The sequence below is a fragment of the Calidris pugnax genome, unplaced genomic scaffold (assembly GCF_001431845.1).
Source record: "Calidris pugnax isolate Ruff unplaced genomic scaffold, ASM143184v1 scaffold11, whole genome shotgun sequence".
Taxonomy (NCBI): domain Eukaryota; kingdom Metazoa; phylum Chordata; class Aves; order Charadriiformes; family Scolopacidae; genus Calidris; species Calidris pugnax.
In genome coordinates, this window is record NW_015090803.1 from 1003079 (window position 1) to 1015744 (window position 12666).

Here is a 12666-nt window from a genome sequence, read left to right on the forward strand (position 1 = left end):
TACTTATTTAAAAATAGTTTTTAATAAAAATGGAAATAACAATTATGATAATAACTAATGAAAACTAGTGCTTAAAATTAACCATATTTAGTGTGCTTTACCTGATTCTCCAGCAATGCTGCACAGGATTTACTTTAGAAGCTGGAATACAGATACTCAACAGGCCGGCTGCATCACTAAACCACCTTAAATTTCCTTTAGAAATAGCATTCATATTTCATATCTGAGAATGAAAACTGGACACAGTCACTTCTGGTTTACCAGAAATATGAGCACACACAAGGAAAAACTACATGCTAGTTCCATTTCAAACAAGCAATGCTGTTGGTAATCAGCAAGAACTTATGTCTTACTGAAAGGCTTCTGAAATTTGCTTTGAAGAAAAACTCTTGGAACACGCAAGTCTTCTTTCCTATTCACAGTTTCTCGCTGCACGTATTCATTGACCACTTCCTCATATCCCTCAGCCTTGAAAAGCTGAGACAAGAACTCTGGAAGAGAATTTTTAAAAAAAATAAATATTAAGTTTAAGCTATTTTTAAAACACTAGTCAGCATTTATATAAGCATATGCTGTTACGTGTTACAGCACGAAAAACACACAGACCTTCAGATTTCAAGCTATTGTATGCAGGCAGACTGCTGAATAAAAATCGATACAGATCTCCTTTAGAAACACCAACCTGAGCAAAACAGCTTGCAAAACGTGGGCTTAAGCTTGTTACTCAGTTTAGTTTCCAAAACTTGCCAATCTCTTATTTTTATTGACCTTGTCATTCTCCTTGTGACTGATACCAATGCATTTTCACTTTTTGCAAGTGACCTTCGCTAGCTGAATATATCACTTATTTCAAGTATTTCAAAGGTAATCCACCCTCGCAGTGAACACCACTCTTCATTGCCAGGCATTCATGTGCCATTGCCCAACAGAAAAATGGACAAAATGGCAAAGTGGATATGGTGGTACCAAGCCTCCACTAAGTCAAACTGAAAGTATTTTTCCATAAACAAAAGAATCTTACTCAAAGCATATCTCCTTTAGGGAAGGCAGAAGTACCTCACAAACAGGGTGACCTCTGCAGCAGAGACGGGTGCTCATGCTATTGACCTGCCATGTTAATTAAAAATTAGCACTTTTCCTTGCCTACACCTAGTTTCATTTACTCATGAGGCAATTTCACAATAAATCTAAGCCATTCTAAACGTGTGCTACATGATAGAAAACAAAGACATGCCATTTTTTCCCTGCTCAGGGGGATCAGCTTGACGAAACAGCTGATCACGTGGGTACAGGAACACCAGCACTAGAAGAAGTGTGGCTGAGGAAGGAAGATGAGACCACACGTTTTGGTGGTAGCACAGGCTTTTATGAACCTAAACCCATCATGAAGCCACATGCACTGGCTGTAGACATACTGTGTTCATGTAAAACGGGGGACACACATCAATGTAATATAAATAAACAGTACCTAATTGTGGACCAACTGAAACCTCATTGTGAGGAAGCTGTACATATTTCATAACAGAAAACTGCAAACATGCATCCCTCCACAAATTTAATATTATTTCAAACAGTGGATGAATGGATATTTTTTTCCACAGAAGAAGCTCAGTGTTGTTATCTGAGGCCAGACATACTATAAATAAGTATACTCAAATCGCCCCATGCAGCAATTACTTGGTGGTACCAGTGTAGTGCCAAACAAATGAAAAATAGTACGAGTTGCAAACTGTGCAGAAATGATGGGAGTCATACTTCTAGTAATAAAAGAATTCTCAAGCATTAAGCAATATTTGTATGAAAAATTGTGAGATGAATGAGATCGTAATGATTAAAAATGGGAGCAGAGGTAGTCCATGAGACAGCCACAGACCCTCCCAAGGCAAAAAAAAAATTGCTAATATGAGCAATATAAATTCTTTTTCTCCTCCTTTCTTTTTCCTCCTCCCTATCTCAGTTCTTCCCCTAAGCAAACATGCACACTAGCAAGGAATTTCTCATCCAGAAACAATTCCTACACTCAAGAAAAATGGGATTTAAAATTCCACAGCTAGGTCAGTTTCTTATTTTTTCCCCTGTAGCCTCCATTCTCCTTGTAAGAGCTAATTGTTTAAACAGAACTAAAAATCACTCAGTAAATCTCAGCTCTATAAATGCTTCAATGAAGCTGTAGCACAGCCTGCATTATCTTAGATTTCATTCTTGTCCTATAAAGAATAGCAAGAGCGCAGACAAGATTAATGTTTTTTTATATATCAGAAGCAATTAGGCAATACGTTATGTCATAAAATATGAGTAACATTTACTTGGCCCCAAATCTGTCTCTTCAGTGGCTGTATTTCGCTTTAGTCTAAGAACAAAGATCCCGACAGAAATGAACACACAACTCTTATTACACAACGTCCTATACTTGATAGGGGGAAGTAGCAGTTCACTGAAGTTCAGCACAAGGAATTGGGAGTTGAGGACAAGATATAATCCCAATTTATTGTGAGAGTGTAAGAAAATTCCTTCACAGGTCTGTGCTCTAAATTCTCCTCTAGTAAACTGCAATAATTATCTTCCTTCCCTAAAGCATTATGAGCACTGAACAAAAAACTGTTTAAATACTGTATCACATGGAAATGTTTTCTTGCATCATCTCTACCAAAAAGCAGAAGACAGAGTGACCACAGCTGGCCAGTGCTATCTCAGCAGGATTTGTACACAAGCTTCTCAGCACTGTAGTCATGGTTCTGCTTTAGAAATCATTGACTTCTTCAGTAGATCTCATCTTGCACACCAGGAATAGTCTTGCAAAAAGAACCGTGCCAAGAGAACTCCTGAGCTGCTTCATGGACATCATCAATTGTGTTACTGTACATTGGTCTTTTTCCCTTAAATAACAAATGCAGCAAATCCAAAAGCTGCTGCTCTTGGTACACAATAGCACATACAAGAAGCTTGTGAACAAGAAAGGGCTCAAAAAATCCTGCCAGTCTAAATACCCTGTTCCTCCCAAAAAGGATGGTGAATGAAGTACACCACAATTTAACAGTTCATCTGTGTAAAACAAAACTTCCATGGGCATGTTTGCAATTCCCTGAAGCAAGTTTACACACAAGTTTCGCAGAAAAGAAAGCACTCTACAGAATGTCTTACCTTTAGTAAAAAAATATGATCTTGTCCCATCTTGTCTGACATAGAAGTTTTCTCCAAGTTTGCTGCCAGATTTAAACCTGAGCATTGCATGATCATACAGTCCATAGTCTCTGAACAAGACACACTTGCCTGGTTTTAATACCTGTCACATAATATATACATGCTTTAATAAGGTAAACAGATTTAGCCATATATATATATATATTTATTTGTATACACATACAGGCACATACACATATAACTAAGACAAGGCATCCTAACATATTCAATACAGAAAGTGAGATATATATATTGAATTCATTCCCTGTGCAACAAAACAGTTGTATATAAACTGGACTGTTTAATATATAACTGGACATTAAAAATGCTTCCCCATGAACAGTAGACTACAAATAGTTTTAAGATACCCATTTGGGTGCTGATCAGGTAAAGCAGCTCTTTTGCAACACTCTTCAAATACAAGCAAAGAAAAAATATACAGTTTAACAATAAAAATTGTTAAAATTGCCCCTAACAGGGCATTTTCTTTGCTGAGTAGTACACAGTCTAGCACCTGATTTTGCTTAATGATTAACAATACAATTTAGAACAGTACTGCATTTCTTTTTCCATGTGAGAAAGAAAAATGTTGCAATATAATAAGAAATAAAAAAGGGATACTTTCAGGAAGACTGGTTGTGGGCTTGAGCATTTTTTAATTGCTCTTTGGTAAAGCAATCAAGCCATAAAGAGTTTAAAATTTAGAAAAATATGGTCATTGGTCACGCTGACTTTAGATGTTTGATGCATGCAACCCTCCTACCTCATTAAATACCAGCTGTATTTGTTAGAGGAGAAAAGGAGTATTTGCCACTTGCAAATTTGTGCAGAAACCTACAAACGAGTTAAACGAGCCAGGTATCTCTACAGGGAAAACAATAATTATCCTTTTCATGTTCACAAGCTAAGAACCAATCCTGACTTTGCAAAACAGTTGGAGATATACCAAAAAAACCCTAAAATTCCCTTTCCAAACTATTGATGATAAAACAAACAGGATGTCTGATAAAGTAAAACCCCAAATACATACATATGCATAAATAAAAAATACATTGACTATTTCCCTCTGCAGTCAATATATGACATCTCAGGGAAATTTAGAACAATCACAATTTAGATTGTTTAAACCACCCTCTGGATGGGCCTATCCTAGTCTATCCACTAACAAAGGCAGGCCAGGGACATGAGTCTCTCTAGATTAATGCTGATCTCTGAACACCCCACTCTCTAAAGGAGCAGGGATCAATGGTGTTTAATAATAGCAGTAACATCCTAACTGCAAGTCATTGTATCTTCTGGATGTCAATTTCGGTTCACTGTCATTCACACCTTATCAACACAGACATGTCTGCAATGCATAATTTGTAACGTACAACCTAGGACCCCAAGTCCTAGGCTGTAAAATCAGCTGGTTTTACCTTGTAAATGTTCTTCAAGACAAGATGCATTTTGTCAGGATGAATGGCAGAAAGCACAAATATAAGTGTGACAACATCCACAGAATCTGCAGGTATATTTTCCAGAAGATCATCTTTGGTAAGATCACACTGGAACACTTTGCATCTTTCAGTACTGTATAAGGCATTTTTCTAGGGAAATGAAAAGAGTATGCTTTCACTAAAAATTTGCAGCATTTATTATTGCAAAAAAGTAAAAAACTTGTGAAACTAATCAGTAGGGCGGCACCAAACATGGTGACAAAAAAACCATTAACTTCCAACAGGAGACTAATGCAATCAGGAATTCTTCACTCCATACTACAATAGTGAAACTACAACTATTAGACTAGTCTGTTCTCAGGAATTTGAGAAGAAATGTGGGTTAAGACAGTTCAGAAAACATACCATTTCTGGTTTACTGTTGCTTCTACTCTTTAAAAATACAGAAATATCATTAAAAGGAATTCTGTATTACCAGGAGATCAAAGTACAGCTCTTGAGCTTCAAGCAGACTGTACACAGCTTGGATTCATGTCACATAACCTGCAGCTGGGCCGTTGTAGCCCACAGTCCCACTGGGTAAAAGGAAACCTGGTCTTGGCAAGAAAGATGTTCAGCAAGAGCTGTGGAGGCCATCACCACTAAGTCATCCAAAAGCAGGGTACACACTCAGCCCAACTTCATCTTGCAGTGCAGCTGTGGCATCCCAGGGAGCCACTGTCCTCTCCTGTTTGCCACATGTATTTCTTCCCATCTTTCCCATGAGATATACAGGATGTGTCTTGTGGTTCTCAATTACAAATATCCCACAAGAGACTGCTTTCAAGTAACAGATGTACAGAAATCTACCCATGTTTACAAACTTAATAAATAAGGAGATTTTTAAAGCCCAAAGCCCACAATAGCCTTGCTGGAAGACTTAACTTTGGACTGCAGTACCACTTACTATGAACAAACATACCTATTTCTAATCAGACCACAAATTTCCTGAACAATACCTTTCATGGCCCTGTTTTCAAGATTCTCCTCAGGACTCTCTGTTCCTCACAAATATTAAGGGCAAGCTTCCATCCCAAATAAATTTTGCTTGTCCTGCACAGTCAGCAGAGACACAGTAGTGCTCCCAAAAAACACACTCTTCACAAATCATTCAAGGAACGTAATATACATGTATTAGCATAATACTACAATTTGACGCTGAAAAACTAGGTCTTGAGCAATGATTTGGCGTCTTGCATAGGAGCTCCACTGAAATGGGTCAGTCTCCATTTTCAGGTCAGTCTCCCACCCTTCTAACAAAAAGGAAGGCAAGAGAAGCCTCTAAAAATACTCTAAGAGGAGTTCCAAATATCACACCAACCTTCACATACTCAACAGCTCTAGGAGAAAAATCACAGGCATATGCAAAAATATTCAGATCTTCTTCTAAGAGTGGAAACAAGCAGTTCCCAACCCCACAGCCTGCTTCCAGAATGGTCAGTTTCTGATCTGCAAACTGGAGAGAAATAAATCCAAGAATAAGCACATCATTTTTTTCCCTCATAAGCAGAGACACTGTTCAGTTAGCATTTTAAATTTCATTACTATTGATTCAAAAACCGAAGTAGGCATACCTTGGATAATCTGACACTACGAAACAGAAATCTTGATTTCTGCAAAATTACAAATTTTCTTAGAATATATTAATATTTCTTTAATCATCTACCCTTTAAGTAATCAACAGATTGCTGTACCATTTCTGTCTTGTCTTTCAGCTATAATGAGCAAGAGATTCATCTGGCTATTCCCCTTAATGATGTTTTGCAGTCAGCCTGCAATTCTGGATACTTTTCATTAAGGTAGTGCTCTGAAGTGCACCAACTTGCATCTGAAAACATCAAATCGCAGAGAGACAAGTTGTTTATTTAGAACACAAAACAAATACTCCAGATTTCCTTCTCAGTATCCAACATGGGTCAATTATAAACTGAAACTGAACCAATGCATCTGATTCTGAGGAGGTACCTTTGATACTACAAGAGACTACACAGGGCACTGCAAACTGAACATGTGACAGTTCTTGCCCTAATGGCTTTGTTAGAAGTATTATTAAATAATTTGGACACAATCAATCCCATCTTTTACAGAGGAATTTTATAGACCTCACCTCCCGACATGCTTTTAACTCTTGAAACTCTCTGGTTGTCCAATGTCTGTCTTTGAAGAAGTTGGTGCTGTTTCTTTTGTAAAACAGATCCCAGTTCTTCTGTGCTTCTTTCTCCAGTTTCAGTTGTTTGAACTCAGACACCAAAACCCGATCTTTTGCCAGTCTCTCAGCTTCTTCTGGGCTAAGGATTCTTGCACTGTGGCCTTTTATTTGGAAAGCACCATCTTCATTATGTGCTGTTATTATGCTTGAGCAATTGGCTGATGCATTTTCTTGGAACATCCTAGATTCTTTCACACAAGTGTGAATGCCAAAGACCCAAAGGTGATTTTTTTTCTTTAGTGTATGTTTCCATCACTTAACTTAGGTAAAATAACCAAGTATCTAGAAGCAGAAGAAAAAATGAGAAAGAGTTACAGCATGCACTTGTTACGATTTTGTGGTGATCTGTTCTACCCGATGGACTGCAAAACTACCAGATTTCTCTTCATTTCAGAAATCCTTCGTCTCAACTAACTGCATATGACATCATACTGATGTCAAAGTTAAAGAAGATATTCAAGAGTCTGCTAGTCTTCTCTCTGCATCCTAGAAAGCTACCTAACAAGAGGAAGATGGCATAAATCTAAGCTTATTTTCATTAAAACTGACTTTAAAAGGAAAGCAAGGGCTTTGTTTCTTGATAACCCCAGTTAGAACATCTCAGAAAAGTCATAATTGAAAAACAAGTGACATTTAGAAGTCCCATTAAAGTTGATGGAACGAAGTGTATTTGTATTAGCATTTCTCCTTCCTGCTCTCACCTCGGTGAGAAAACATTGGTGAAAACATCAGCATTTACACCACCACGTCACTCGAACAAGAGAGCAAAACAAGCACTGTGGCCAAAATGCCCATGGCTGGCCTACGCCAGCATTCCTTCCACTGCCCCCTCCTGAGGATCCGTGCCAGTTTAAACAATCACAAGTGGCTTTATTTTCAGAAATTAACCAAAAAAAAGGCGCAACAAAAAGGGTTCTGCATAGCCTGGAAAGGGATTCAAATCTTTTCCCTGATGTTAAGCTAGTTCTGACCCCTGCCTTGCCACGAATGTCCTCATTCTGGATGATGGCACACGTGGATTAAATCCTGCTCCAAGGGAAGCCCAGGCAGCCAAAATGTGCCACTCCTGTACGGCAGTGCCTAGAACTCGGTGTCACTCTGCCAAAACAGAAATGAGAAAAACTCAACAATACCCACCCTAAAGCAAAAACAAAGGAGCACTACTTCGCTTACATATTTTATCTTACATGATGCAAACAGGAACGTAAAACTACAAATGTGAAAAAATTAAATAAAGAGCCACCAAAGTTTTGTCCAGCTTCACGGGAGACAGATGGCACTCCCTTTTTCCCTCAAAACCAACGGAAAAGGTTGCAGAGAAGAGGCTCCCTTGAAGGAAAGGGAGTATCTCCTCAACAGCTTAATCAGCAAAATTTCTACTATGTGGTGGGCACGCTACAAAATGACCAACGTTTATATTTCTTCACAGGACAAACTAGAAAAAAAATAAAATATCCAAACTAGTCTTTTCTCTGAACCATTTGCGCTCAGAGAACGCTGTGGTGGGAAGTTATCGATAAACACGGTTTTATCAGCCAGTGTTTAGGCTAAAGAGCCTTTCAAAGGTTTTTAATCCAGCTTTAGGACCGGAAACAGATAATACCCCTGTGCCAGCCCCCGGTGTGTGTCCCCCCCGTCACAGGGAACCCGCCTTCCCGCCAACCGCTGCTCCCCTCAGAGGGGCCGCGGCCGCCATCGCCGCCCCGACTACCCCGGAGGGACGGGCCCCACCGTCCCTGCCCGGCCCTCCTGAGGGCGGGGAGCGCCGGGCTCCCACCTCTCCTCAGAGGGACGCCCCTCCGGGCACCCGCACCCCCCTCCGTGGGGACAGTAGCCCCTGCTCGGCCCAGCGCCCCCGCCTCGCCTGCCTCGTCTCTCCTCGCCGTACCCGCCGCCGGCCCCGGAGCAGTTTCCCGGCTGCACTCGGTCCCCCGGAAGGGCGCCGGGCGGCAGCGCACGGAGGAGAGGAAGGGACCGGCCGGGCCGGGAGGGGTGGGGACGGGACGGGACGGTACCGGGGCCATGAACGGCTCGGCGAACTCGCTGCTGGACAAGGAGGAGCACCCGCTGCAGCTGGGCGAGAGCTTCGAGCGGCGGCCCAAGGCCTCCTTCCACACCATCCGCTGTGAGCGCCACCCCTTCTTCCATCCCCCCGAACACCCCCGGCCGGCCCCGCCGCGGCCGCCCCTTCCTCCCCCTTCTCCTCCCGCTCCCCGTGTCCCGTCCCCCGGGGGTGCTGCACCCACCGGCGAGCCCCCTTTCCTCAGACCCCTTCCCCCGGGGTGGGGAGCAGTCTAAGGTTTTCCTCCCGGGGTCCCGCCGCGGCTTCTTACCCGTTAAGGGCCGTCCCCTCCCGCCGGCCTGCGGGGGCCTCCAGCCCGCCACCACCAAGCCTTCTTGCCCTCCTCACCGGCTCCTCACCGCCTCCTTCGTGCCGACACCCCAGGGCTTCATCCCCCACCTCAGCGCCCATCTTCCTTCCCGCCAGAAATGACCCCCCCCCGGCGGGCAGCCTGAGGGGAGGTGGGTGCCGGAGGATTGAGGGAGGCAGGTCGGGGGAGGAGGAGGGCGAACGGCTGAGGAAGTTTTCCATGAAGCGTGCGTGTAACCTCTTAGGGGTACAAAAACCATCCCCCCCCCCCCCCCCCCCCCCCCCCCTTTTTTTTTTTTTCCAGCTGAGCACTTGCCTCTCCTCCGTGCCCATCAAATATCCCGAAGATGGAGGGGTGAGTCTTGTTCACCAGGTCAGTGATTACTTCGAACCTGTCCTCCATGTGATCCCTCCGGCCTTGGATGGAGTAGACAGCCACGTTGTGGCTCTTGAACACCCCCCCCCCCCCCCCCCCCCCTTCCTCCGTGAGGGGGTGGCTTGACATTTTATTTTCTTTTTTTTACTTATTTTTCATGGAGGTTGCAGGACAGGTAGGTCACCACAGGCCCCGGCCTGGCGGCAGTGCCTGGAGAGGAGCCCAGCTGGTCAGCAGCCCAGGCGCCCACAGTTTGATATTTATTTATATATTTAACTAGTTATTTTCGCCATGAGGCAACGTGTAACCCAGCAGCCCCATCCCTGGCTGTGCCAACTCCAGCCAGCTGTGATAAGTCACTTCCCAGGAAAGCAAGCAGAAATTACTCGTACAGTAATTTTGCATACAGTACTGCCTAAGAAGTGTAAAAGGTAGGGTCCTGAGCAGTTACGAAGCTTTTTGAATAATTGGAAAGGTATGTGTTTTATTGAAGACACCAGGTATTGTTCCAGCTGTTCTATTCTGGCGTTGGGTACGTTTAATTTCATGTCAGAGTATTGTTTTGAGGACGAGCTCATTGTATCTCTGTACTTGAATTCTGTGGGCAAGAAAATGCTTTTTCATCTCCTAAATGAGTCTGAGATTTAAAATCACCAACAGTAAATTAAAGTGATTTTAGTAAATTTATATCTCAGTAGCTTTGTATTAAGGTGGATAATTTATACAGTTAACAGTAGGATTTTTTTGTGTTGTGATGCATAATCTTAGGCCCAATCTCATGCCCCGTATTCATACACTACAAGTAAGTAATTTCAGTGATATTAGCCACCCAAGTGCGACTTGGAAGAACAGCTTTCTAGACTGAGCTGTTACTCAAGCAGATGGTCAATGATTGAGGCAAAGCTATTTTGCTCAATAGGAAACTCTGTCTAGTGGATTAACACAAATTTTGTGTGTTTCACCCCTCTGGTTATACATAATTCCACTGTGCTAAAAAATACCATGCCATATGTTTGGTACATTTAACTGTTATATGTAACACTGAACAGTTTTATCCAGCAGTAACAAACTAGCAAATACCCATTTATAAATCAACGTTTTAAAATAGCCTGACTATCAAAGGAATGAGATTGTTGCCTGATAGTGTGTGAATTAAACCTAAGCCATATCTAGGTAGAAATACACTGGATTTCTTAAAGTGCTTCAATAATCAATCTTCTAAGGGATTGCAAAGTCAAAGCTCTTCAGACTATAAATGGAAGCATGCAGTTTTATTTCAGAAGAGCTTCTATTTTCTACCCGTGACTTTCAAGTGAGATCTCTTCATTTCCTGCTTATAAATTTGTTTTCTAACTGTTGATCTGGAATGATTTATCTGAGATTCAAGCATTATATTGTTCCTGTAATCCTCTTTACACAAACTACAATAAGAGGATTTTGTAGGCTAAATTTATTTCGGCCTTCTTAAAATACTTCATTCCTTTCTGTAATGTTTATGAAACACTGTACTGAAAAACTGGATTATCCCTGGAAAACACATCTTAAAAACATTTGACTTTTGGAAAAAGGACTGTGGGCACATATGCACACTCAATCTACAGCAAGATTAGCCAAGCATGTACACCTAGTAAGCTAACCAAATGAAAACAAATTGTTGAGTGTTTGTTTAGAGTAACTATATTTTGTTGATACCTAAGAAAAGAAGTGTGATGGTGATATTCCTTTTAATTCAGTGGCTGTGCAGTTGAAATTCTTGATCCCTTTTTGGCAAAGACACCAGCTCTTGTACGGCTGGTTTGTTTTATTTAGCAAGCTTGCACATAAAGTAGGTGGGAAACAATAGCTAGAAATAGATTGCTCAGATGAAAATGAAGGGTATGATTTGGTCTGGCAGTTAAGGCATGAGGATTAAGTCAAGTGAGCCTGGTTACAGCACACTTGCTTGCCATTAATGTCCTCTTAGTGAGAATTTATTACAAGCTGGGGGCTTGGGGTTTTTTTCTGCAAACGTGGAATTATATTTAAAATTTGTTCTGAGATATTAATTTCTTAACTAATGAAGTAATTAAAAGCCTTGATCGTGAATATGGTTGCACCTCTGCATATCCAGAGACGCTAGAATTGAATGGGGACTTATTTTAAAAACAAACAAACCAAAACAACCTCTATCTGTCTGATCTTATTTCCCTTTGTCTAAGTCCTCTGTCAAAATATTACCAGTTCTGATAGTTCTTTCTGGGTTTTGTGGCTCATCAGCATGACAGAATATGAGGGGAAAATACTTTAAAGTTAAAATATTCTGCATTCAAATAAATACACTAAACAGAAGTGCCTTTTTTGGGGGACAAAGCGTTCCATACAATGCAGCTTAAAACTAGGGCCAGCTTATAGCTATTACAGTGTCTTACCTTTGTCATGGTTTCTATTCACAGTGTCTTTGGAGTAGTATGGAGCCTGCTGATGTAAGATCAGCACCTCTTTTTTTCCTTATAGGTGAAATCTGAGGTCTCCTCTACCCTGGAGGACATATTGTGGAGGCAAGATGGCTGTTAAATAGCCAGAAATATCAGCAAGGCTAAATAAGTTGATGTCACTAAATTAGTCTTTGTCACAGAGGGAGTTCTCAGGAGCCACATGAGCCTCAGGAGTAAATGTGCAGTGACTCTTTGCCAGGCAGGATGGCACTCCTGAAGACTCCAAGAAATGTAATTGCAATTGTTTTCCTCTTTAGATGATTTTAAGCCAGCATCGATTGATACATCTTGTGAGGGGGACCTTCAAGTGGGTAAAGGAGATGATGTAACAATCACTTTGCCACATATTCCGGTAAGTTTGTTATATACGTGTCCTTGTTTACTCTCCAACAAATCTGCACTGTAGTTATAGTCTAATATAAATGTTATTTTCATTTTCATCTTTGTTCATACAAATGGGTTCAATACGTGAGCAGCCAGACTTGTGGTGTGTTACCTTAAGAAAGGACTGTACAGTTGAATCTTTGTAAAGAGTTATATTTGTAAGGTTCCAGGCTCTTCTTTACTTTTGGTTCCTT

At 41.3% G+C, this 12666-nt stretch overlaps 2 protein-coding genes across 6 annotated transcripts in view; one reads left to right on the top strand and one right to left on the bottom strand.

Moving 5' to 3' along the window:
- Window positions 1-9337, bottom strand: METTL6 (methyltransferase like 6). 5 transcript variants are annotated; one of them, XM_014937834.1, is made up of 6 exons: window positions 9201-9337; window positions 6766-7149; window positions 5980-6114; window positions 4599-4769; window positions 3142-3283; window positions 1-491 (listed from the first exon to the last, which is right to left on the bottom strand). In XM_014937834.1, the coding sequence occupies exons 2-6, from the start codon at window positions 7045-7047 to the stop codon at window positions 343-345; spliced, it is 879 nt and encodes a 292-aa protein (XP_014793320.1). In that variant the 5' UTR covers window positions 7048-7149; window positions 9201-9337; the 3' UTR covers window positions 1-342. The 5 variants fall into 5 exon arrangements, with proteins under 5 accessions (XP_014793320.1, XP_014793318.1, XP_014793316.1 ...); XM_014937832.1 differs by lacking the exon at window positions 9201-9337 and adding an exon at window positions 8883-8983; XM_014937830.1 differs by lacking the exon at window positions 9201-9337 and adding an exon at window positions 8736-8800.
- Window positions 8649-12666, top strand: part of EAF1 (ELL associated factor 1) — a 20374-nt gene continuing 16356 nt past the window's right edge. The window contains exons 1-2 of the mRNA XM_014937835.1: window positions 8649-8992; window positions 12346-12440. Of these exons, the coding sequence (XP_014793321.1) occupies window positions 8890-8992; window positions 12346-12440 (198 nt within the window). The 5' untranslated portion in view covers window positions 8649-8889. The remainder of the gene's footprint in view (window positions 8993-12345; window positions 12441-12666) is intronic.

What these genes read in the sequence shown, in the direction of transcription:
- METTL6 (XM_014937834.1), bottom strand. Translation starts at nt 7,047, where the DNA reads ATGTTCCAAGAAAATGCATCAGCCAATTGCTCAAGCATAATAACAGCA. An exon ending in TCTTGAAGAACATTTACAAG is followed by an intron (nt 3,284 to 4,598) that starts GTAAAACCAGCT and finishes ATTATGTGACAG; the next exon opens with GTATTAAAACCAGGCAAGTG. An exon ending in ATCATATTTTTTTACTAAAG is followed by an intron (nt 492 to 3,141) that starts GTAAGACATTCT and finishes ATTCTCTTCCAG; the next exon opens with AGTTCTTGTCTCAGCTTTTC.